This window comes from Peromyscus leucopus, chromosome 4 (genome assembly GCF_004664715.2).
Source record: "Peromyscus leucopus breed LL Stock chromosome 4, UCI_PerLeu_2.1, whole genome shotgun sequence".
Taxonomy (NCBI): Eukaryota; Metazoa; Chordata; class Mammalia; order Rodentia; family Cricetidae; genus Peromyscus; species Peromyscus leucopus.
In genome coordinates, this window is record NC_051066.1 from 47,822,122 (window position 1) to 47,849,400 (window position 27,279).

Sequence of the window (27,279 nt, forward strand, 5' to 3'; positions counted from 1 at the left end):
CTCTCCATCCATCACTCTAGACCTTATATTTTGAGATAGAGTATCTCACTAAACCTGGCACTCACCAATTTGGCTAAAATGACTGTCTAGTCAGCCTGTCCCCCCGTACCTCCAGCTCTGAGGCTACAGATAAGTCCTACCACGCCCTTTCAACGTGGGCTCCAGGGACCCAAACTCAGGTCCCTGTGCTGCAAGACAAGCACCTAACCCACTGGGCCATTTCCTCGGCCCCAAGAGGCAAGTTGTAAAACATTTAGTTCTCTTCTAAATTTTTTTTTTTTTTTTTTGTTTTTTCGAGACAGGTTTCTCTGTGTAGCTTTGCGCCTTTCTGGAGCTCACTTGTAGTCCAGCTGCCTCGAACTCACAGAGATCGCTGCCTCTGCTCCAAGTGCTGGATTAAAGCGTGAGCACCACGGCTAAATGTTTAAAGTAATTTAAGTTTCATTTTTTATAAGCTATCTCAATTTCTGGGATAGATTGACTTATATTAAATAAAAAGATCTTTTTGTTATAGCTGTTTTGTTTGAGACAGATCTCACTGTGTAAGCCAGGCTGACCTCACATTCATGATGACTCTGCTTAAGCCTACCGACTGCTGGGATTATAGGTGTGTGCCACCATGGAGCCAAATGACGAAAGCTTGATATGGGATGTAAAAGACTCATTTTTCTTAAATCTCTCACCTGAGGCATTTTACTCCCTTTGTATGACAACATAGTATTTTGTGCTATAAAAATGTTTCTTGCTGCATACCATGTATGGGGTCCTGGGTTCAAAACAAAGGAGGAGGAAGGGTGAAGGAGGAGGGAATGAGGATATGTTTCCTGAAGTGAGCCCTTTCTCTAAACAACCAAACATCGTCTAGTCAAGTTCCCCACAGCTTACTGATACCGTCTTAGTTAGGGGTTCTGTTGCTGCGATGAAACACCATGAGCAAGGCAACCTGGGGAGGGAAGGGTTTGTTTGGCTCACACTTCCAGGTGACAGTCCATCACTGAAGGAAGTCAGGAACTCAAACAGGGCAGGAACCTGGAGGCAGAGCTGATGCTGAAGCTATGGAGGGGTGCTGCTGACTGGCTTGCTCCTTGTGGCTTGCTGAGCCTGCTTTCTTAGGGAACCAGAACTCTCTGTCTGGGGATGGCCCCACCCACAATGGGCTGGGCCCTGAGCTCTCTGTCTGGGGATGGCCCCACCCACAATGGGCTGGGCCCTGAGCTCTCTGTCTGGGGATGGCCCCATCCACAATGGGCTGGGCTCTCCATCAACCACTAATTAGAAGGTGCCTTACAGGCTTGCCTATAGCCAGGATCTTATGGAGGCATTGTCTTTTACATAATTTCTTTATTGATTCTTTGGGAATTTCACATCGTGTACGCTAATTCTGCTTACCTCCTGCCCCCCCCCCATATTCCTCCCACCCCTGCAGTGCCTCCCCAAAAGAAAATTAAAACAAAACAAAGCAAGCAAACAAATAAACAACAACAATAAAACCCTCTTCATTTCTCCTTCTTTCCCCGCTCTCCAGCACTTCTTCGTCCACCCCGGTGGTACGGGGAGTGGTGTGCCACACAGCGGACCCTTTGTCCAGTCTACTCCTTCTCTGGAGGCATTTTCTTAACTGACTGTCCGATGACTTTAACCTGTGTCAAGCTGACATAAGACTAGCACAGAGAGCCGCACGGAACAGCGGGGCAGGGTGGAGGCCGAGACAGCTAGACCCCTGAGCTCGCTGGCCAGCCAGTGTAACCGAGTGAGGAGACTTCTGTCCCATAAGAACAGAGTGGACAGCAACTGAGAAAGACATCCAGTGCTGAGCCCTGCCTCCACACACACACACATGTACACAGGCGCCTATGAACACACATGCATGCACAGAGACTCAGATCCTGTTATCATACCATAGTTGTAATCATCTGAACAATGAAAAGGGATAAATAAAATTCTTGGTGGCTCATGATGACCAACAAACATTGGCTGAGCCATTGGCGTGATCATAATCACCACAGGAATCACTGCCACTTATTATTTATTACGCCAGGCACCACACAAAACACATTTCACATATTTGTCTTATTTGATCTTTTCAAAACTTCTGTGAAAGGGTTATAATCCTGCTCATTTTATATGAGGGAATAGAAATATAGCCAGGCAGAAATTGAATTCAAACCCAGATTTGGGTCATGTACAGTTAGAATTTTCCTTGGGCTACCAACCAGAACCCAAATAGTCACAGAGACTTATTATTAATTATGAATACTTAGCTTAGGCTCTTTTAATTTAATTTAATTTAATTTAGCCTCAGGGATTTTTACCTTTCTTTCATTCTGTATGTCCTATTTTTCTGCTTCCTCTGTGGCTGGCTGCCCCTCACCCCCACCTTGGCATCTCCTTGGCATCTCTTTTTCTTTCTTTTCATGCCTAAATTCTTCCTCCTCCTTACTCTCCCTGCTAGAAAATCCCTCCTATACCTCCTCCCTCAATACTGGTTGTTCAGCTTTTTATTAGACCAATCAGGTGCCTTAGGCAGGCCAGGTAAAACAGCAACACATCTTTACATAATTAAACAAATGCAACACATCTTTGCATGGTTAAACAAATATTCCGCAACAGTTATTTGTAAGACGAATTGCTAAACCATCTTATTCATAAAAAAAACCTGGGTCAGATATTGGGGTGAAAACTGAGAGATCAGAGGAATAGGACAAGCCACAGACAACCTCACCTCACCAACTCCTCAGCCTCCAGGGAGAGCTACTTCCTGTATACTCACTTCTATATACCTTTCTGTTCTGCCATCTCACTTCCTTTCTCCGCCCAGCTACATCACTTCTTGTCTGTCTGTACACACCTCGAGACCTCTATAGTTAGTGCTGGGAATTAAAGGTGTGTGCCACCACGCCTGGCTCTGTTCCCACTGTGGCCTTGAACTCACAGAGATCTGGATGAATCTCTGCCTCCTGAAAACTAGTATTGAGAGTGTGTGCTACCACTGCCTGACCTCTATGTTTACTATAGTGGATGACTTTTTCCTCTCATCCTCAGATAAGCTTGATTGGGGTGCACACAAAAAATGTCACCACAGTCATGTCCAAGTCCACCTTCACCCCTTAGTTCATTAGTCTCTATCGAGGTAGCTGGGGGTTTTATGGACTCCTTGTCCATCGAGGGCATGGATTTTCTTACTGCACAGAGAAAAGGGAATGATGCAGTGGTATCAGAGGGTCAGCACTGATGGGTAGAAATGGGAGCTCAGCCAGTCAACACTATCTGGGAAAACAGGAAGAACAGAAAGGTAGGTTTGAGCTTGGGTTGGAGGAAAGGCGGGGTGGGGGTGGGGTGGGGGGATAGGGGTCGGGGCAACTACTCTTCCCAGCAAGAGACTGGCAGTACAGACAGGACACGTGGAGAGCAGTGAAAGATGTCCACTTTGACGGCTTCTCTTCGGCAGCTGCAGGTGAAGTTGGGAGCTGGGTAACGGGATTGCAGTGAGTACCATGCAGGGTCGGCTGTGGGAGGAGCTGCAGGGAGGTCAGTTAGACTCCTTGGTCTGGGGTGATGAACCCTACACCAAGGTGGGGAAATGGGAAACCAGAGGGAAGAGCACAGGAAGACACTGAGAAATCTGTTGTTGTGACCTAGACATGAACTACACACCCGGAAGAGTTGGCCCTGACTGTAAAGACACAACCATGAATGTCTAGGAAAGCAGGGTGAAATGACAGACTAAGGAGTCACCTTGGGTGGCATGGTGAGAAGCCTGGTTCTATTCTAAGTGGTGTTTATGCAGTCAGATACGTGAGCACATTCCGGTGACCTAGTTACCTAGCTATAAACACCCCTATTGAAAGGTGAGAAACTGGTTCATTCTTTCCTCTCCCGACTCCCCACCACCTTAAAAAAAAAAAAAAAAGAAAGAAAGAAAGAAAAAAAGAAAAGAAAAATAGAGTATCTTGCTAAGAAGCCCAGGTAGGCTCTAACTTGTAGTAATCCTCCAGCCTCAGTCTCCTGAATGTTGGGATTACAGAATCAAACCACCAGCTCTGTTCTTTTAAAAAAAGATGTTGGGGTCTGTAGGAAAAGTAACCGAAAATATAAAAAGATTTCACACAAGAAATTTAACCACAAGTATTTTTTAAAAACCCAATCACAACCCAAACAATCACTAAGCATCTTCGTCATTTGTTTCAAAGAATGAAATCTGAATAGACTTTTGTTTTTACTTACTATAGAAAGGTGATCACATATAAACTAAGGCTTCCAACTGTACTTTATGTACTACTTATATGCACACATATATAACTTTTGATATGACAGTTATAACACTAAAATCAACAAGTCAGTCACTTAAAAATTATTATTACTAAGACTAGGGATGAGTTATCTACAAATTTTTACAACATATACAAAAGAAAATAGAACAATTGTGGTGAATGGTGCCAGTCGGCCCATTCAGAAGACTGACATGGGAGAATTACAGTCCAGGAGCCAGTCTTGACAGCCTGGTGAGACCCATGACCTAAAGAGCAACGTCACAGCAGTCAAAAAGACAGGAGGGCCAGAACTTCAAGGCCAGCCTCAGCTACATAGTGAGTCTGAGGCCAAGTTGGTCTACATCGAGAGAGCCTGTTTCTAAAAACAAACCTCATCTAGTGTACAGAATCAAGTCCTGAGACAATGAGAGCGTGTGTGGTCTTTAACACACTTGTCTTAGTCTTGAGTTTCACTTCCTGTTTCCTGAGTAGTTCATTAATTTGGTTATTTATTCAATTGCTCTTAACTTCCTCACACTGTTCTTTCTGTTGCTTCATTTTCTTAAAACTGTGAAGTGAGGAGAAGACCATACACTGTGCTCTGAGGAACAGAGTTCCCCACTGTCCAGTTCCCCCCAGCAACTGCAGACGTCCCTGCTGTACGTACAGGACTCTCTGCAGCTATTGCTAGCAGAAATGGACTCCTCTGCAGGAAAACCCAATGGCCAGCGGTAAGAAGTATTCAAGTCTTACAAGTAACAAACACAACCACAGAATTCAGGCACGTGACTAATTAGCAAACCAAAGCACCAGGCATTTAACAACCAAAGGGAAAGTAGTTTCCACCGTTTGCTCATAAATCGCACACCTTGAAATTGATTATAATAAAGTATCTCAAAAGAACAGTGAATTTCTGTGCAGGAAAATATCTGTACAAAGATGTTTAGGGAACACTAATTAAACAGCAAGAACACGGAGGGACCTTAGTGGTTAAGTTCAAGTTAAGTTCAAGGTCTCAAAGAAAGACACTGCCATTCCAATTAATGTGTCTCCAGAAACTTTGCATCTGATCAGAAGCGTGTGCTGCTTGCAGAAGTGAAGACCCAGGGCCCAGAACAGGAGCTCACTTGGTTTTTATTCTAAGACAGCAGTGAATGACTGAGTCTTTTCCTATTGGCTGGGATCCCACCTCACAGCCTTCTTCAAATGCTAGTTCTGAGAATGCAGCAAGACTTTATGTAAACAAAACTGTTACCTGGTGGGAGGGATGAAATATTGTATAATAGTTTTGCAAGGTGAGGGATATAAAAATTTCGAATATAAAGTTTTAGAGTATTTAACAGAAAACACTATATTTAGTAATAGGGGAATCAACATTTATGGTGACTCAAAGGGATATTATGCAAACATGTAAAATAATTAACAAGTAGGCAATTATTTATTTATGTGTTTGTTTGTTTATTTTAGGCAAATTCTTACTATGTAGCCCTGGCTGGCCTCTAACTCATAGAATTCTGCTCTCACATGCTGGGATTGAGGACATGGGTGCCACCATGCCTGACCAAGCATGTTTGTTATAAGTAAAGTTTTAAAAAATTTATCTCAAGTTGAAGCAGTTCTACAATATTAAAGAAAATTTAAAAGTTTCCTAACCCTGTATTCTAACATAATTATTATTCCACAATTCAGAATCTTTATTCAATGTGTATACAATAATTTACACTAACATAATTATTCCATAATTTAGAATCTTTAATGTGTATAATAATTTAAAAAAGATGTAATTATAAGCACATAATTTTAGAAACTTTTTTTTTTTTTTCTGTATGTGGTAGCACATATATTTAATCCTACCATTAGGGAGGGAGAGACAGGCAGAGCTCTGTGAGTTCAACGACAGCCTGGTCTACAGAGTGAGGTTCAGTCCAGCCAGGACTGCATAGTGAGACCCTGTCTAAAAGCATGTAAATAAATCTGCTTTTCATCCTCATATTATTTAATAACTCTTTCATATTGTTTCTGAATACTGGGATTATAGGTGTGTGCCATCATGTCCACATACAATTTAACAAATGTATAAGGTGATTAGAAAGTTTAAAAAAAATCTTATGGTTACTAGTTTCAGCCTAAAACTATGTCAATAATTCTTAATTTCACAACAAGGTTATTTTTCTATATGGCTACAAGACCTTTCTATAAATATAAATTAAATTAGCTGTACAGGACTTGATTTTGTCTACAATATACAGTCTCCTGCTATAAAAAATGATTATGCTGTACAAATATCTGAAGTAAATGTTCTTAGGCACTGGACTATATATAGTGTAGGACTACAACTCTTAAGGGATGAGCAATACAAGAGGTAAGTCCTCATGCTCACCCAGGCATCCATCCTATCTGAAGAAGCACTTCTCTGCAGTGGGGTGGAGGTGGAGCCCAGCAGAGCGGCTAGCTGTCTCACTGAGCAGCAAGAGAGCAGAGCTGCTGAGCGGGGAAGGCCTGCGCAGGGGAACACTCACAAAGCTGCTGGTTAGAGGCCAGGACCCCTGCAGCCTGCAGAAAGCTCTTCCAGGTCGCTGTGCGAGTTTTGTGTGCTCAGCCACAGGGGGAGCTCCAGAGACGCTAGCAGGAAGAGAGGATTCTGGGGGTGAGGGTGGAGGCAAGAAGACTAGCAGAGAAGGCAGTAGCACTGGTGTGGGCAGACACTGGAGCCCCAGAGGGGAGCAGGCTCCCCCCACACCTCAGGGAGCTGGTTAAGGCCCTGTACTAGAGACGGGATGGAGGACTGCACTAGACAGCAGAGAGCATGAAGACAGCTCACCTAACAACACTTAAAAGAAAGGCGTAGGGCCTGGGGGTGCATGCCTGTGATTTTAGTACTTCAAACACTGAGGCAGGGGAATTCCACGGTTGAGGCAGCCTGAGTTACTTAGCAAGAAAACAATGCAAAAATTAAAAACAAAACAACTCGAACCTGACCCAAACAGCATCTGGTGGGAACTTGGCAAACAATAACTCATCTTTGAAGGAGATAACACAATCCAGACTCCATGCAGGATATCACTCATGATAGCCATCCCACAATAAAACATGGTTAGACATGTCAATAAAGGTACAAATAAATAAATAAATAAATAGACAATAAATAAGGACGGAAAATCTGTTATCAGAATAGGAATGTGTATACAGCGACTTTGAAACAGCTTTAAAATGTGAAAACTTACACACTATTCCAGCCCTAGCCCATTCCACAGTGCTCTCTTTCTCTCTTAATGCCTGTGCTTAATTCTAATTAAAACTTTAAAAAAATCCAACTTGGCTACATTGAAAAACAAAACCAAACAAAAGCCAAGCAAGGACTAGGAATACAGCTCAGTTGGTAAACGGTGTACGTGCTGTGCAGGAAACTCTGGATTTGACCCCTAAGGGCTGCATAAGCCAGGCATGGCAGTGCATGCCTGTAATCTCGGTGCTCAGGAGGTGAGGCAGGAGGATCAGCAGCTCAAGGGGACTTGAGGCTGCACAGTGAGTGCTAGGCCCACCTGGGTCGCTGGGCCCACCTGGGTCGCTGAGGCCCACCTGGGTCTCTGAGGCCCACCTGGGTCTCTGAGGCCCACCTGGGTCGCTGAGGCCCACCTGGGTCGCTGTCGAAGAGTGAGAAGTCAGTCCAACAGAGGACCATGTAAAAGACTGGAACAGCAATGGTTGGGATGCTGCTGCTATGGTATGAGTGTAGTTTGTCTCCCAAGGGTTCATGTGTTGGAGGCTTGCCCTCCATCTGCAGATGTTGGGGGTGGTGGACTTTTAAAGAGGTGAGGTCTATGGGGAAGTTCACAGGCCCTCAGGAGGGAGTAAGGGGGGCCTAGGAGCTCAGTGGTGACTTGCTTCTCCAATGTGCACAAGGCCTGGGTTTGATCCCCAGAAACACAAATGTAAATTTTATTTTACTTGTATTATTCATTTACTTATTTACTTAGCTGAGACAGAGTTTCTCTGTGTATCCCTGGCTGTCTTAGAGCTCACTACATAAATCAGGCTGTCTTGATCTCACAGAGATCCACTTGCTTCTGTCTTGAGTCCTGAGGTGTATACCACCACGTCTGACCCAATAAATACATTTTAAAATAAAATCATTGACCCTCAGAAACACTCTTTTTCATATTCGATGTAACAAAGCAGTCCTCTATACAGACCGTTCCTCACACTGCTGTGTGATGACCTGAGGAAGTGCTGGTGTGTGCTCACACTGCAGAGGGGAAGTGCTGGTGTGCACTGTACAGATTCAGCTGCTTTCCTGTGTGTCTGAGTGCTGAGGCAGACTTTTTTTATAGGATGCTATTTTTACTTGAAAGAACAACTACAAATAAAACTATAGTTATCTGGGCATTTGGAGTATGTTTTCTCAAAGGAAAATAAAAATGAGCCTATCACTTCAAGAAAACAAATGCCAGTATTTGTTGCCAACAATAAATCTGGAGCTTCTAGTAAAAATTAGAATTTTTGAAAATTTGTGTCTACCACCATGATTCTGATAGCTTCCCAATACAGAGTTTTCTGATGAGACTGGTGTTGATATTAATGAGTGTGACTTTTAAATATTGTACAATGAAGTGTGTTAACATTTGGGAATTTTACATAATGCAGGAAACCAATCTCATTCAATTCATCCACGCTCAAGGTTATGAAATGACGAACAGGTAAAGACTCCCTCCAAAGTCCACAGTGCACCAACAGGCTCTAACATCACAGAACATCATATAGCTTACAACCCATACTATAACTAAGACACTGCCACTGATATCCAGTAGAATACCAAGGAGAAATCTGAGTGGGCCCGTTGGCACAGGCCTGTGGTCCTCGGTAGCTGGGAAGCTGAGGAGGGCAAGTTCAAGGCTTCCTTTGGCTAAAGACCAATTCAAGGCCAGCCTGGGTGGCTCAAAATACAAAGTATATAAGAAGGGCCGTGGGGTAGCTCAGTAGCAGAGTATTGTCTGGCATAGTCAAGGCCCAAGCCCTATTACCAAAGTAAATAAATTAACAAATACAAATTGTTCTGAAAAGGTTATCAAGTATATTCTACTTTTAAGTACCTATCTGTGTGAGGACAAATTTCCTTCATACAATTCAACCTAAACAACATGTTACAAAATTTGAATGCAGGAGCAGATGTAGGACTCCAGCTTCCTTGGCTAAACAAGATGCTAAGAGACATGTAAAATCTTAGGGCAGCAACAATCTTTGCACTATATCTCTGAGAATATATAGATATTTTCTTTAACACATGTAATTTTAATTAATATGTAAGTTTCATTATTGTTTTGAAATGAACAAACACATATATACATGTACACACACATGTAATATATACAGAAACATACACACATATATATTTGGGGGAGTTGGTTTTTTAGTTTTTGAGACAGAGTCTCCTATGTAGCTCTGGCTAGCCTGGAACTCACTATGTGGACCAGGTTAGACTCACAGAGATCCACTTGCCTCTGTCTCCTAAGTTCTGTAATTAAAGTTATGCATCCCTAGCTTGAACAAACATTTTAATGTCCCTTTTAATTTCCACTATGAAAAATATCAAGACATAATTCACATAAATAATATGTCTCTATGGTCCTCTGCAACTTAAGAGTATAAGGGAGTCTTGTGACCAAAGTGTTTGAAACTATTGGCCCTAGAATTATGCAAAAACATAAACTAAAGAGCCAGTAGAGGGGATAGAATACAAGGTATTAAATTTATTCAGATCAAGGTAGAAAAAAGGAGCAGAGAGACAAAAAAAAACTAAACAAAATTGTGATTTATAAAACTAAGGATGTGCAGAGAAGTCACATGGAGCCTACTACCAATAAGCATATACATTCACGTATATGTTCTCTGCATAGCCGAACAATGACAATCCCAAAAGCCATGGATGAGCAAATAAAAACCCCATGCAGGTGTGGGATATTCTCAGTTGGTCAGAGGAGGCCTCAGCAACCCCCAAAACAACACCGGCTATTGCCAGTGGCCTTGGCTTCTCACCAGACCTACATATTCAACCTATGGCTGAAGTCAGCACCCACCTTGGTGGCAAGACAAAGAGAAATCGAGCTGAACTGAACTGGAAGCTCCCTCCTTGCCTGGTAGATTGCATAGACCCAGAAGAGGCTATCATGTGGGCAGCTGAGGGAGAAAATTCATCAACCGTCTTACTTAGGTGTAAATGATGAATGCTACAGTAACAACCTATCAGGCAAGTCATGCTCACTGGCACAACAGTGGTGTGAGTATTAAAGTCAACTGCTTTTGTTTAGATCTGAGGCTCCTTCATAGGAGGGAATTCACGCCTGGTAGTGGGTAAACCTAGTCAAAGGCATATGGCTGGGGAGGTCACAGGGGCCCTTTCCCTCTCTTGGGAACAGTGGCTACCAGGGGAGAAGAAGTCATTGTCTTCAGTACTGTAGCCCCTAGTGACTAACCCCTGCTCGAGTTGACAGATCCACACCGATGCTCAGGAAGAAGGCCCTGCTTAAACCCAGTGGGTCACCAAACAAAGAGAACAACTGAAAGACAGGAGGGTTAATGAGGGTTGGTGTGCGGGTAAGAGAGGATGGAGTGAGTGTGATCAGAATTCACCACACACATGTGTGAAACTGTCAAAGAATACATAGTAATAAAGACGAGTAATTCACATCATCACCAGGACGGCTATCTACGTTTCTTTTCATTTGATCTTTATTTTCCTTCTCTTACTTTTGTGTGCAAATTAAATGTATTTAAAAATGTGTCACAATGTTCCTGATTTAATTGTTTTGTTTTGATTTTTGAGACAGGGTCTCAGCATATAACCTGGAATTGACTAGTAGACCATGCTGTCATCAAACTTAAAGAGTGTTGCCTTTGGACGTGACACCGTGTCTGTCTAACAAGCATTTTATTGTTTCAACTGATATTTCTTTTACTATTGGGCATTTCCCCCCAATACTCACAGGAATTTCCTCCTGGTTCAACTTTCTATATCCACTGCCCATTTATCCATGTATCAAAGGATTTTATTGCTTTTCTAACAGGGTAACAAATACTCTGCATATAAATCCTGATGTATGTGTCTGTCTGCTTTATATTAATCAGGGAAGACTAATATTCTCAAAACAGTATTCAAATTAAGTACTTGAAATTATAATTATTCTATTTCATCAAACTAAGATGCTATTATTTTCTGTACCTGTAAGAAAAAAGCGTCCTCCAATTATAACTGTAAGATGTCATCGGCAGTAAGAAGTGTCATGATTTCAGAGACGCTAATTAGTTCAGGAGCGTGATTCCCAGAATGGATGAGCTGCAACTGTTACAGGTGTATCAGCTAATAGGTGAACTAGTTTCAATTAAATCTTCTTTTCCACTATTTATGCTAATTTATATTACTGACTCCTGGATGCCCAATTCTCTTTTTAGCCATATAAATATCCCAGTTGATTACTGTTATTAGTAAGTCAGTTTCTTACTTAGGACTCAATGACTCACAGACATAACATGGAAAAAAACTGAAGCCTCCAAATTCAATGGGATGGGAGCCAGCTTGAGGTAGCGAGCAGTCTTGACCTCTCTAATTAAATATTTATTGGGAATCCTATTACATATTAGATTCTGACCTGTAAATCATTAATGAAAATGATGGGGTAAAACCCAAAATTGTTGAGGGGTTCTAATCTGTACTAAAACATATATAATGGACCAGGCAGATAAGGAAGTGCCAACAGGCAAGAGGCAGTCTTTCCTTAAAATTAAAATTCAACTAATGCTATACATATAAAATGTAACTTGTGCACGCTACCATCTCTAGAACTGGGGGAATGAGGTAGGAGAAGTGAGAGTTTGAGGCCAGCCTGGGCTACATAATAAGATCATACCTCAAATAATTACAACCTGAAAAACAAAGCAAAATTCCTCCATCTCCCCCCCCCCCCAACCAGGTCACTCCGCCCTCAACAGCGCTCACTGATGTGCCGTGTATCTCTACAAATTCATTTGTTCCCTAGAATAGTACTCCGCACTGCAGAGAACAAAATTCAAACACACGGGTTCGAATTGCAACTAACCACACATAACTAAAACCGGATGGGGGGACACTGCCATATTCTTCATCCATAAAGCCTTTTACTCATTACAGGAATTTAAAGTTCATACATGTTGTGTCTTTTTATTTTTGAAGATTTTTATTCATGTGTATGTATGTTTGCCACATGTGTGCAAATACCTATGGAGGCAGGAGAGGGTGTTGTATCCTCTGGGGCTGGAGTTACATATGGTTATGAGCTGTTCAGTATGGTGCTGGGAACTGAACTCAGGTTCTCTAGAGAGCAGCAAATGCTCTCGGCCCTGTGCCATGTCCCCAGCCTCGTATGCATGTGTGTGTGTGTGTGTGTGTGTGTGTGTGTGTGTGTGTGTGTGTGTATCAACAGCAGGTACACGTTTAACTTTTCAAGAAACTGCCATGCTATATTCCAAACTCCATATAACCGCCAGCAGTGTAGAAGGTTCTAGTCCACCACAGTCTCACCAACACTTGGGAAGAAGGCTGGTATTTGGGTTTTGGCTATTCTAACGAGCATGAAGCTGTATTTCCTTGTGACCCTCATCTGCATTTCACTAATGACTAGTTATACTGAGCATCTTTCCATGAGCTTATTTCCTGTCAGGGTATCTTCTTTGGTAAAGTGATAACATCTTTGTTTATTTTCATTGGCTTGATTTTTATTATTAAACTTCAAAAACTTTTAAAAAATTCTGATTATGAGATCATCAATAAGAAGGAACAAACTGCCGGGCATTGGTGGTACACGCCTTTAATCCCAGCACTCGGGAGGCAGAGCCAGGCGGATCTCTGTGAGTTCAAGGCCAGCCTGGGCTACCAAGTGAGCTCCAGGAAAGGCGCAAAGCTACACAGAGAAACCCTGTCTCGAAAAACCAAAAAAAAAAAAAAAAAAAAAAAAAAGAAGGAACAAACTATTGATACATTGAACAACGTGGACCAACTTGCAAACAGTCATGCTGAGGAAGGCCAGGCATGTATGACTCCCTAGAGAAAACATTAGAAGGTGGAAAGTACCTCACAAGGCATTTTGCATTCTTCTCTCTCCTCTTTTCCTCGTTTTGAAGGTAAAATTTCCTAGACACTGTACTGTTTTCAAAGACCTTTTCACCCCTCCTTATAGGCTCCATTTAGAGGCTGGGCACTGAGGCTTTTCTCCATTTTCTGTGGCCTGAGGAGGGGTGAGGGGTGGGCTGGGGAGGGCGACCGGCTGACTTCACTGAGCGGCAGCAGGCTGTCTTTCTGGGGGCTGCAGGCTGCTTTCTTCCTTGTTCGGTCAAGTGATCTTTGATCGAGGTGGTTTCCTCTGGAGTTCAGCAGCTGAGCATCCCAGTGCAGCACTCTTGATGTCATCCATGAGGGCACGAGGCAGCAGCTTTGAGCTCTGCAGTCCAAGAACAAGAACGGGCAATCCCTGGGATCTCTTTAACAGTCCCAGGCGCTCTCCAGATCAAATCTGTCGGACGAGGCCCGCTATCTCATGAAAAGTGCTTTCCCCACTCTGCTCAGCATTTGTTTTTTCTGTTTTCATTGCCTCTGAGTCGTTTTTTGTTTTTGTTTTTTGTTTTTTGTTTTTTTGAGGGCTTTGGTGATCAGGGCAGAGGCAGAAGGTGCCACCTCAATCCGGGACTGCCTGTCCTAAATGGTCACCTCCACTCTGATGCTTAGACTTGTCTGGTTGTTGGCCATCTTTGTGATGCTGTCATCAACTTTTGTCGGGGGCGGGGGTTGAATAGGTGTGGCAACACCTGGAGCCTGAGCAGAGGAGGCAATGCCTTCCACTGGTACATCTCCACCACCCACTTTGACACCTTTGGGGGTGACTCGGACGGCACAGCAGAGGCAGCGGGTATAAGATACCCCTGTCAGTGTAACACTCGAGGAGAGCTGCATCTTGGCCTTCTCCACTCTGAAATCTGAACAGCCATCGTGCTGTTAGTTTTTAAAGGTCACAAAGGTCCTGTGCTATGCTTCCTTACCTGCTCAGGGTATATGATATGATCCATTTCTAAAGGAGCATCGTCTGAGCTTTGGACCACTCAGTTCAGCACAGAGCCCTGAAAATGATGGGCTCTGCTGAGGCCACGAATTCCCCTTCAATAAGTTAAGAGCATTTCTTTTCAAGGATTTATCCAACCTCTGCCATTGCCTGCTGAGTATCAGGAAAAAGTCTTATAGTCTGTCAGTTGACTGTCCTACCCAGGACAGCTTCTCAGGGGTGTAGGTGGGTCAGAAGCCACTGAGTCACAGAAGAATTGATCATTTATAACTCTTCCTCAGCCGCTAGTCTTCTGTGTGTATGGCCTCTGTGGATTGCTGGTATACAGTTCTGCTTGATTTTCACTACTTCTCACTGACTTTGTTGAAGAAGGCAGCCTTTAGGGAGCTTTATTTTTCTTTCACATCACCTTCTTTACCTGGAAGGCCCTTGTGTATCTGTGAAATAGACTAGCACCGTGAGTATATCCTCTTGGCTGTTCCTAGTCCAGAGTTGAGCACAGATCCGGACACAAACAATGGTCAGGATAAAGTATATCCCCTGTGTCACAATGGTTAACTCTTAAATACCTGAAGAAGAGCCAAATTAATTTTCCTAACTATTTCCTCTCCTGCTCTTTCCTATGTTGCTGGGGATTGAATCCTGGCATCAAGTTTACTAGGAGGCAGGATTCAACCAGAGTCGCTCAATACTTCTTTCATTACATCATCCTGCTCAGTGTACAAAACCTCTCATCTAACTAAGCAGGTCTATTTGAGCGCTTCAGAAAATGGTCTAGGGGGCTGGCGATATGCCTCAGTGGTTAAGAAACACTGGTAGCTCTTCCAGAGGACCTGAGTTCGGTTCCCAGCACCTACATGAGGGCTCACATACATCTGTTAACTCTAGTTCCTGAAGATCCAACATCCTCTTCTAGCGTCCATGGACATCAGACATGTGGTATATAGATATACACAAAGGCAAACACTCATACACATAAAATAAAACTAAATCTTAAAAAGAAAAGAAAGGGAAGAAAGAAAGAAATGTCTACATGAATATATCCAGACATTCCTCATCCTTCAAGGTCAGGCCAAAGTCTACCTGCTCATATAGTTGAGGGTTTACAAGTGTTGTTTAGTAAGACGTGTGCATCTCAATTCTCCACCTGACAGTGATAAGAAGAATGCCTTTAGCGAGCTCTAAGCTGAGCTTGAGTGATTTTCCTTAAATAGAGGAGTCCCATGAATGAACCTCCTCGTGTAGCTGGAGATCCATATATGCCTGGTATGAATTAAAATCTCCTAGACTCTGAAGCCTGTTGGACAGGGATGGACATGGGATGGGAATTTAGATCTCTTAGACTCTTGAGCCTACCTTCAGCCACTATATTAAGTTTTAGCCTGGTTATAAACTTATGGTAGACAGGAACTGGATCTTCCAATTTTATACCAATTTACTACTAAGACATAGTTACTGGGCACCATTATATAGGGATTACAACTATAAAACAGAGCTGCCTAAGTTCACTGTAAAATCATGCAGGCTAATAATGAACATGGAAACAGTTGTATAAATAAAGTGTACTGGGCTGGAGAGATGGATCAGCCATTAAAGGCTAATATCATAACCAAAAATATATGTAAAATGTCCATAGATTATAATACTAATAAGATAGCTAATTCTTAGGTGGTATATTGCTTATTTACTATATACATATATTTAATATTATATATAATCATTTAATTCTTATAATACCTGGTAGGTAGTTATTACTATTTGATAAGTTTTGAATCCCTGGTTATTGGATATCATCTGCTGCCAATGTAATAAGCCAATCAAACTGAATTGACAAATCCAGGTTTAATGAACAAAGCAAATTAACTCCTAAGTCAGGAGGACAGGAGAGGAATCATGTGGCAAATATGGCTACCAGGTCTTATACAGCCTGTAGGTGAGGTCTTGAGCAGCCCCAGGGAGGGCTGACTTTTGGTGGGCTTTCTCAGAGGTGGGGCTTAGAACGGGAGGAGTGAGACCAGAGCATGGAATGGGGCCCCTAGCTGGAGATCCCCAACAATATTATTAGTCCATCTCACAGATGAAGAAACTGAGCCTTGGATAGATAAAGTGGCTTCTAAAAGTTAGGTAACTATTGAGTCTGTGCCCTCATGTCTAGACAGTGTCTTTTCTGGTACGTCATGCTAAAGGAAGCTAAAGGAAATATTTATTGATTAACTGTATTAAAGATCTAAGGCTACACCGGGGTATGGACTCAGAGAGTAAACACAATGATTCCATAAGGAAGATTACGTAATGAAGAACTCCTGCCATCTGTACCTCCTCTGATCCTGGAAATGGTCCATTATTTCCATGATTTATGTAACAGGTCATGTTGCAACATCCAGGTCTTACCTTGAGTCTCCAGAGAATGGTTTAGCTCGGTGTTTTCTTAACTAAAGGTCATAACCCTCTGGGGAGTCATAAGATCAATTCTGCTAGTCTGAATAACATTTACAAATAGAAACAAGAAAAAGAAAAACAGAAAACATGGGTGCACAGCTCACATGGCAAAACTAACCATTTCGACCTTCAGTCTTGTTCTATATGCGCATATAATGTCTATACGTGCTGATCCACACAGCAAATGGCACTTTTCTAGAAACATCTTTTAAAAAATCAAACATATCAAAACAAGAAACACATTCTTAAAGAAGACAAGGAGGAAAATGAGAGATTTTGGATAGAACTGTGGACTTGGAGGAAAATGGATAAACTTACAAATCTTCTGAAAAGCCACAGCCAAGCTGAGTGTGCTGGTGCTAATCAGTCTGTAATTCAGCACTCGGGATGCTGAAGCAGAAGGTCGGCACTTGAAGCCAGGCTGTGCTACACAGTGAGACCTTGTCCCCAAGGGCCAAAATAACAGTGACAAAATAAACATTGAAAGTCCTGTGTGTGTGTGTGTGTGTGTGTGTGTGTGTGTGTGTGTGTGTGAGATGAGTGGTGTAAAGCAGTCGGAGGACAGCCTGCAGCAGTCAGTTCTCTCCTTGTACTGTATGGGGCTCGGTAATCAAACTCAGGGTCCCAGGCTTGGTGGACGTGTCTTAACCCATTGAGCCATCTCACTGGCCCAATAATGAATTTTAGAAATAAAAGGGGGAGGGGAGCTGGAGAGATGGCTCAGCTATTAAGAGCATTGGCAGCTCTTCCAGAGGTCCTGAGTTCAATTCCCAGCAACCACATGGTGGCTCACATCCATCTATGATGGGATTGGATACCCTCTTTGATACATACAGGTGTATAAGTCCTAGGTCTCTGCTTGGTTCAAAGTGGGCCTGCTAGTACAACTATCCAGCCACTCATTCACCTTGGTGTTTTTGAGATAAGGTTCTGCTACATAGCCCAGGCTAGCATTTAACTCACAGCAATCCACCTGCCTCAGCTTCCCATGTGCTGGGATTATGGGTGTGCACCACCATGCCTGTGTTTTCATCTTTTAAATATTAAAATTTTACATTAAAATGTCACTTGAATAAGGTTTTCTTATTGAAGGAAAGTCTTCTAGCCACTGGGCTAGATCCAGGACTGCCGATCCCAGCTCCTGATAGACTCCCTAGAGCTTTTCAGATGGAAAACCCTAGACCATGGTTCCACGGCTCTAGCTGAGAGAAACAGTAACTCTCCAGTCCCTCAAAGCCACGAGCCCTCCAGGACAAAGGCTGCTGGGTTCTCCAGGGTCCATGACGAGACAGAACGTAAAAATCAGCAAGCAAGGATCCCAGGCTACATTGACAGTGGCAGCAGATGGAAAAGAGGCAGATGCTTAGAGGATGGTTGGAAACTTAGGAAAAACCATGTGCTCGCTGGCCAGGAGTCCCTCTGGAGCGCTCATTGCCTGAGAAAGCACCCATGCTCTCTCCCAGCCTACAATATCAGACCCGGGAATGACAGTCTGGGTGGTTTAATGTGCCTTTTGTAAACTGTAGAGAAATATAATAGGAACCACACATAGAATTTCAAGTTTCTACTTAACTTTTTCTTTTTAAGGCATGTGTATGGCTCAGACCTGTAATCTTGTTACTCAGAAAACTCATGTGAGTTTGAGGCCAGCCTGGGCTACTAGTAAGTTCTAGGACAGCCTGAGCTATGATTTGAGATCCTGATAATGTGAAAACCTATCACAATCTCCTCAATAAAGTTAACAACAACAACAACAATTGTGAGAAGAAGCCTCTAACTCCAGCCCTGGGAAGGCTGAGGCAGAGGGCCTGGGAGTCTGAGGCCAACGGGAGCCACATAATGAGACCCTATCTCAGAAAAATAGAGCAAGCCAAAATAAAACAGGTAAAAAGTTTATTTCACAAACCTTTTCATTTAACTCAAAAAACCTAACATGTCAATCATTTTAACATAAAATTCAATATAAAATTTGAGATAATTTACTTTTCATTTTGTGCTAACTTTTCAAACTCTTACAGCACATATCTCTCTCTCTCTCTCTCTCTCTCTCTGTGTGTGTGTGTGTGTGTGTGTGTGTACATGCATATGTGGAGGCCCAAGGACAAACTCAGCTGTCATTTCTAAGGGGTCATTCATCTTGTTTTTTGAGATAGGGCTCTCAGCGACTGGAGACCCCTGGGGCTCATCGATCCAGCTATGCTGATTGGCCAGTGAGCCAGGAACCTGCCTGTCTCTGCCTCTTCAGCTCTGGGATTACAAGCATGTGACACCAGGTCCAGTTTTGTTTGGTTTTTCCCAGGTGTATCCTGGGGATGGAACTCAGGTCCTCAGGCCTGTGTAGACTTTAAGAACTAAGTCATCTTCCCAAGCCTTCCAGCACGTCTAAACTTGGACCAGCCAATGTCAAGTGCTCTGAAACCACAGTGGTCAGTGGCTATCACGATTGCCCAACACAGAACTAATCAACAAACACTTGTATTCCTAAGACCCCCAAACTGCTTTTCCATCGCTACAGACCCTGCTCCTTAGGCTAGGCCTGAGGCAAAAAAAAAAAAAAAAAAAAAAAAAAAAAACAAACAAACAGGGCAAAGAAAGACTTTGTAGGACGGAGCAGGAGCCTCTCACCCTGGGATCTGGCTTACGTCTCTTGAGCAGAACTTCCAAACCACCTGCAAAGGACTATAATCTCTTTTCTAAAAAAAAAAATCTAAGCAAAATTATGAACCATATTTATAGTAAAAACATATGCCTTTGTCTGCTGTGGATTATGGATAAAAGGAATGCTTTCAACTTTTAAAAATGTTACTATGTTTGCAAAGTTATTTTTAAGTTGTGCTTTGCACTCTCATGTGCGCGGTGCCTGTGAGGAGGTCAGGGGACCGCTGTGACAGTCGGCTCTCTGTCCACCATGTGGGTCCCAGGACTGAACTCAGGTCGCAGGCTTAGCACCGCCCCTTTGCCGACCCATCTCTCCAGCCTCCTATGTTTCACATTGTACCTCATAAAGCACCTTAAAATCTCATTTACTACAGAAAAGTTCTTTAGATAAGTAAGTGTGACAAAAAATAATTTAAAAAGAAGCAACAGGAAAAGTAAGTGTAACAAAACAAGGTGGTTTAATCTTTAAACCCCCTGAACAATGTAACTCTAAAGGCCATTAAAACCATGTGTGTATGTAATATATATGTATGTATGTTGTATGTATGTATGTATGTATGTGTGTATGTATGTATGTATGTATGTCCTGTCACTGCGGGTTTGTACAGCCACCTTTTCTTGAGGCTGGGACACGCTTTCAAACCTCTTCCTGCTCTCCCCCTCTAAAAACTTAAATCTCAACATGTATTTTATTGATTTTGAGATCGAGTTTCGCTATGTAGCTCAGGCTGTCCTCAAACTCACAGAGACCTAGCTGCCTCTGCTTGTTAAGTTCTAGGATGAAAGGCGTGTGCCACTATACCTACCCCTAGCATGTATTATTTTTGTTCTTCATAAATCCCACCCTTTACCTAATAAACGCTGACTTTGCTTCCTGCTAACTGGTCCTGAAATCCTTTCCTGTGATGTGAGTCTGGACCAGGAGCTCCCCTCAGCTTGCAGCAGGCAGTGCTAGTGTGAGCCTAGGCTCCCTTGGCAGCCTCCTCGGATACTCCTCGGCCCTGTCACACACTTCTTCTCCTTCTCCTCCCCAGCAGTGGGATCTGTATCCAGGCATTTTAGTCGCTTCTCAGCTCTTGGCTGTGATCCAGCATGGTATTTGGACATTTGAAGCTGAATGTCTTCTCAAAGCTTATCTAAAATATCTACATAACCTTCTTCCCAAAATAAACTAGGAGTCTACCTATTTTTATCAGTGACCTAAGTTCAAAACCCCCAAATCAAATTCTTCCATTTCCTTTATTCTGCCAGTTCCTCTTTATTCTTCCTCCACAGTCTTCCTCACTGGCCGTTTCCTGCTGCTCATCTGTTCAGGATATTATCAGCAATTATAGGATCGATCTAGTGTCGTCCCTCCCCAGTGACTCTGTGGTGCCTGAATGTCAGCTCTGAATCCAGCACCACAGGCAACCTTGCTCCTACTCCACCGATGTAGCATAAGTCTTAAAAGTTCTTATTAATAAAATCAAACCTGAGGCCAGTTATTGGGGTCAACGCTGGAAGATCAGAGAGACAGAACAAGCCACCGCTACCTCATCTAGCCAATTCCTCAGCTGGTCCTGTTTCCTCAGACTGGAAGCCTCTGAGTCCTCATCCAGAATGGGTCTCACTGAATTGCTGCTCAAAAGCCTGAATCTTAACTAGCTAAAAGCTTAACCAGCCAAATGCTTCTAGTTCCTGGTCCTCATGCCTTATATACTTTTCTGTTTTCTACCACCACTCCCTGGGATTAAAGGCGTGAGTCACCATGCTTCGCTGTATCCTTGAACACATGGATTTCTGCCTCTGGAATGCTAGGATTAAAGGCGTGTGCTACCACTGCCTATCCTCTGTGTTTAATATTGTGGCTGTTCTGTCTCTGACCCAGATAAGTTTATTAGCATGCACAATATTTGGGGAAATACAATACCACCACATTTCCTCTCTTTTTGTCTAAAATTTAAAAAAGCTTATAACTAATACAAGAAAAATTATATCCAGTAAGTGTATACAATATACACAGTCAAGATTACATTAACGATGTCTAGTTCATTAACATTTGACAGATTCAGATAAAAAACTCCATTATATATATTAACAATGTCCAGTACAGTAACATTGATAAACTCAAAAGACACCTCTGTCCTACATCATTCCAACCTTATTGGAGAAAAGAATCTGGGGGTCAGATTCATTGATCTCCTGGAAGAGCCTTAAAAAAAAGAAAAAAGAAAAGCAGACAATCTTATTTAGCATCTCCTGAAAATGCCTTCTGCATTCTCGTCTGTGTTTTATTTTTCTACCCAGCCAGGATGCCCTTACTCCAGCTGTACCATATATTTCAAAAACTACTTTGGGGTGCGTGTGGAAACAGTCTCATTCCGTAGCTCTAGCTGGCCTGGTACGTGCTAAATAGACACTTGCCTCAGAGATCCACCTGCCTCTACCCCCTCAGTGCTGGGATTAAAGACCTGCACCACAACACTCAGCTCTCAACAAAGGCACTGCCCCAAGTACTGAATAATACTAATAAATAATCCTAATTTCAGGTTTCCCCAATTTGAGAAATCTTCCTAGCTGGGCATGGTGGCTTACCCTGTAATCCCAACACTTGGGAGGTGGGAGCAAGAAAGTCAAGGGGTCAGCCGGGCGTTGGTGGCGCACGCCTTTAATCCCAGCACTCGGGAGGCAGAGCCAGGCGGATCTCTCTGTGAGTTCGAGGCCAGCCTGGGCTACCAAGTGAGCTCCAGGAAAGGCGCAAAGCTACACAGAGAAACCCTGTCTCAAAAAAAAAAAAAAAAAAAAAAGAAAAAAAAAAAAGAAAAAAGAAAGTCAAGGGGTCAAGGTCACATCCTCCTCTGCTATAGAGTGAGCCCAAGGCCTGCCTGAGATATATGAAACTATCTCAAAACAAAACAAACAAAAAAGTCCCTTTCCTATGTCCATACAGAAGCAGTTTCTCATTACTAAGTTGTTTCTTTTTTTACAATTTGATTAATTTATTTATTTTACATCCGGACTGCAGTTTCCCCTCCCCCCTCTTCTCCCATTCCCCTCCCTCAAATTGTTTCTTATACGGCAGTCTATAACACTCAGCACTTAGAACCTGAAGCATTGCGTTGCAATTATTAGCCTTTTCATAAACACCCATCTTCCCAAAGAGCATGGTTTTCTTCAAAGCATGAAGCAGGGTCATGCTGAGAAGCAAAGGGTCCTGCATGAGCCCTTGACAAATACCTGTGAAGAGGGAACTATGTAAAGAGGGAGGGGCCTATGGGGCCCCAGGAGCTCTGACCCAGTGGCCCAGGCTATAATATAAGCTACCACAGAGGCTGAGGGAGAAGGGCGGCAAGTTCAACCACCAGGGCCACAGAGAAGAGATCCACTTAGAAAAGGGCCTGTTCCCCTGGCCCCATCAGCAGACTGGCCAGGCAGGGGCAGGGTCTGCAAGGATGCCAAGGCTGCTGGATGTACGAGGGAACGTCCACGTTCCATTTGCAAAGAAGTTCAGAATCAGCAACATGTGAACCAGGCTTTTGGACTTCTACAACCTACATTGGATTATCAACTTAAAAAAAAAAAATCCTTCCACGACAAGTGTGGTGATGCATGCCTTTAGTCTAAGCTCTCAGAAGGCAGAGGCAGGTGGATCTCTGATCTGAGTTCAAGGTCAACATGATCTACATAGAGTTCCAGGGCTACAAAGAAGGACTCCAACTCAGAAAACAAAAAACATACAATAAAATCCTTCCTTTGTCATAATGAGAAAAATACATCTAACAAACAAATACAGTATCAAATTTAAAAGTAAAAATTGGGCCAGCGGTATGGTTCAGTGGGTGGAGGTTCTTGCCGCTAAGCCTGATCCGAGTTGGATCTTCAGAACCTACATGGCGAATGAGGAGAAAAGATCCCCGAAAGTTGTCCTCTGGCCTCCATCTGTACTCTACGGCGCGTGCTTCCCAAATAAATAAATAAATAAATGTTGGGGGAAAAACTCACCACATGTTGTGCTCAAAAACTTTGGCTGGATCAGTTAAAATCCTTGACCCCAGGGGGGCCACTGGGTGGGCCCCACTCTGGCATCTGTGTGGCACCTTCCCTTGCTTCAGATGACAAACACAATTTCTCCAAATCATATTCATCCTAAACAGGACCTGCAAAGTGACAAGCAGTTAACTAATTAGTCAACAAGGATTAAAACAGTTTGCCAAAACCAAGCAAAGACACAACAGAAAAAGAAAGCTACAGATGAATTTCTTTAGACGAACACAGATGTAGAAATTCTCAGCAAAATAGTTGCAAACCAAATTTAGGGAAGCAATGAGAAGATTATACATTATGACCAAGTGGGCTTCATCCCCAAAAGGCAAATTTGGCTCAACATATGTAAAACAGTAAGTGTAATACAGCATATAAATAAACTTAAGGACGGAAACCACATAATTCTTTCAATTGATGCTGAAAAGGCATTGACAAATTCCAACATGTGTTCATGAGAAAAATTCTGGAGATTTCAGGAATAGAAGAACATGCCCAAAGTAACAAAGGCTATCTATAGCCAACATATGGTAAATGGAGACAAGCTGAGAGCATTTCCTCCAAAGTCAGGGACAGGACAAGGATGACCACTCTCCCTCTCTAATTTGATAGCGTGCTTGAAGTCTTAGCTGTAGCAACTCCACAGACAAAGGCATACAACAGACAAAAACAGGAAAGGAAGAAGCCAAACTACCCCTCTTAGCAGACAACATGGTTCTTTACTTAAAAGACCCCACTGAGTCCCCTAGAAAACTCCTAGACCTAATAAACACCTTCAATAAAGTTGCAGGATACAAAAATCAATATTAAAAAAAAAAAAACAGATTCGACATAACACAAAAATGTACTCTCAGAAAAAGAAACTAGGAAAATATCCCATTAAAAATTCCCCCCAGATTAAGTATTTAGGAATATGTCTAACTCAAAAAAGAAAAGATCTGCTGCAGATCTACTTCTGAAAAAGAAAGTCACAGAGATATTATATGACAGAAAAACCTTCCATGCTCCTCTATCAGCAGTTAATACGTGTATACTTTTAAGAATGGTCAATAATGATGCTGCAAATACATTTCCCCATACAACACACACATTTCAGTTCTAGCTCAAGAGACGACTCATTAGTGGAAGCTGATGTTGATCATTTAAGTTTTAAAGGCTATGCCATCGCAGGTATATCCTGGTGAGCACGTCACTCTCACATGTTTATGGAAAAGTGTTCAAAAGACACCTCTGTGTCCAGTGTGCTGCTGTTTGGCGGTTCGGCTGCTCCTCCCAGCACTCAGCCTGCTGCTGTGTCCAGTCCACAGAAACAGCACTAGGTAACACGTATGTAACAGGCCCCAAGGCGATCAAAGGTGCCATTAGACATAAAACCACAATGCAGAGAACACCCTCGCTACCCTGCTGAAAATGAACTTTGGAATGTCAAAGACGTCTCACTATACATTCACGACAATTTTCGAGGGTTCTCCTGTTGGGGTGTCGTCAGGCAGTGAGAGGTTGGCCAGCTCCAGAGAGCAGCAGCCGGTGCTGGCCCCAGTTCTGCGTCTGCTTCCCTCCCACACACCGCTCGGCCTTGACCCTCACGAGTCTGTTCTCTCTACAGCCAGCACTCCACACGACACCAGCACAACTCTGCCCACAAAACCACCTTCAGCCCTTTCCGCATTGAATACATTCATAAAATGACGTTCTGTATGCCAGAGCAGAAACTGATGACACCCACCAAGACAGGCAATCCATGCTCAAAAGTGCAAAAGGATGCAAACTACACTTCCCACCCAGGAGAGCCGAGTCTGGATGTGACCCCCACCCTTCCAATGATCATGTGACACTAACCATTGTTCAGAAAAGGCAAAGGCAAAGTTTCCCTCACTGCAAATGACCACACGCAAAAAGACACAACCAGACTGGCTATGAGCAAAATGTCAGGAGTGTGTGCCTTGCAGGCTGCTGGCTGGCGGACGGAGCTTCGCATGGCCAGGGCCTGAGCATGTGGCGCTTTCCTTGTTTAGGCAGCTGCTTCTTTAATTAACCACACAGACATCCAGTTCTTTCATTTCTTTATCATATTTAATAGCCACATCTGGTGCTGCACTGCTATTTATCTTCTAAATGAAAAATATCTAATAAATCTAACAGAAACATAAAAATATTTTAAATACATAATTTTAATGTATTTAAACTCCTCAACCTGAGTTGCCAGCTTCTAGAAGCAGAGCCCTGCTATTTGTGGATTGTTCGACGAATTCATAAAAATGGTACTTATTTGACATGAAGGAATGAAAAGACCTCATAGATACTGAAAAACTAAATGGATATTATAGACAATTCTTTACTCATTTATTTATGGGATAAATAACTTCGAAAAACAACTCACCTATAATAAGTTTCTAACACATCACACACACACACACACACAAAAAAAAAAAACCCCAAAACCTAAGCAGGCCTGAACGTATGAAATGAGTCTATAATTTAAATAAAAACAAGATCATGATGACTAACACACATGCATGTACGCGCGCGCGTATACACACACACACACACACACACACACACACACACACACACACACGTAAAGAATAAATCAGAAAATGCAAGTGTTGGCAAGGATTTGAGGAACCTGGAAACCTTACACACTGCTGATAGGATGTAAAATGATGCAGCTGCTATGGAAACAGTAGAGTGAACTTCCCAAAAATTAGACCCAGAGCCAGGGATTCCATTTTTGGGTATATATGCAGAAGGAATGAAAGCAGAGAGGGACCTGAAAGGATGTCTGTATGCTCAGATTCACGGTGGCACCGCAGACAGACAGCCAAGTGGCCTGAAGTGGTCTCTGAAGGAGGAATAAGAAACACCCAGCACTGTATTTTGGCCCAGGCTACACACGGTCGGATCTTAAAGACAATTAAGGGAAACAGGCAGTCACAAAGCACACTGTGCCTCTTAGAGAAGGCTCCTGCGGCAGGCAGACCCATAGTGACGAGCAGAGTAGTGATTGCTGGGGGAGGATAGGGAGTTCAAATGTCTAATGGGCACAGGTCAGAAAATGGAAAACGACGTGATGTCAGGGAGAGCATGTTCAGTTGTATGCAGGAGGAGCAAATCTAGAGAGCTAATGCACATCATGGATTTTTAAAAGCATGTGTTCTTTCCATGTATGGAGATGACATGATGAAATTCAATACTTTCTATGCTAACCTAAAATTCAATTTTAAAAAGTACATGTTCACACATACATACACACACTCACACAAAGGCTAACGGAGATTTCACTACCTATGTGTATCGATATGAAAATGTCTCACTGCACACCTTAAAGATATACAATTTTCAAAGGAAGCTAGTCAGATATGGTGGCACGTGCCTAGAATCCCAGCCTTTGGGAGGCTGATGTAAGAGAAGCAAAGGTTTATGGAAAGCCTGGTGAAACTCTGTCTCAAAAAGCAAAGTAAAGCAAAACCCACGTCCCCAACAGACAAATACATACAGAAATCAAGAACAGAACAAGCTAGACTGAGAAACAAGTGCAGTTTCCACTGGGGAAGACGAAAAGTCCCAGAGATGGGTGCTGGTAATACTTGTACAACATGAATGCCTAATGCCTGGAAACCACACTCTTAAGAAGGATTAAAATGGTGAATCTTCTTTTAGGTATATTTTCCCACAATAAAAAACAAACAGCTTTCCTACAAAGAGAGCTGACGGGCCACACATCCTCACTAGTGAACACTAAACATTTAAGAAAAAAACAAAACCAAAAACCAACACCAACAGTACAAAACCCTACAGCAGATGAGAACACTTCTCAGTTCCTCTTCTGA

The 27,279-nt window shown here is 42.8% G+C and overlaps 1 protein-coding gene across 3 annotated transcripts in view; it reads right to left on the bottom strand.

Moving 5' to 3' along the window:
• Positions 1 to 27,279, bottom strand: part of Mettl8 (methyltransferase like 8) — a 93,111-nt gene that overhangs the window by 29,953 nt on the left and 35,879 nt on the right. For all 3 annotated transcript variants that reach the window (XM_028885758.2, XM_028885757.2, XM_028885755.2), the window contains one exon: positions 23,411 to 23,565. In XM_028885758.2, the coding sequence (XP_028741591.1) occupies positions 23,411 to 23,553 (143 nt within the window). In that variant the 5' untranslated portion in view covers positions 23,554 to 23,565. The remainder of the gene's footprint in view (positions 1 to 23,410; positions 23,566 to 27,279) is intronic.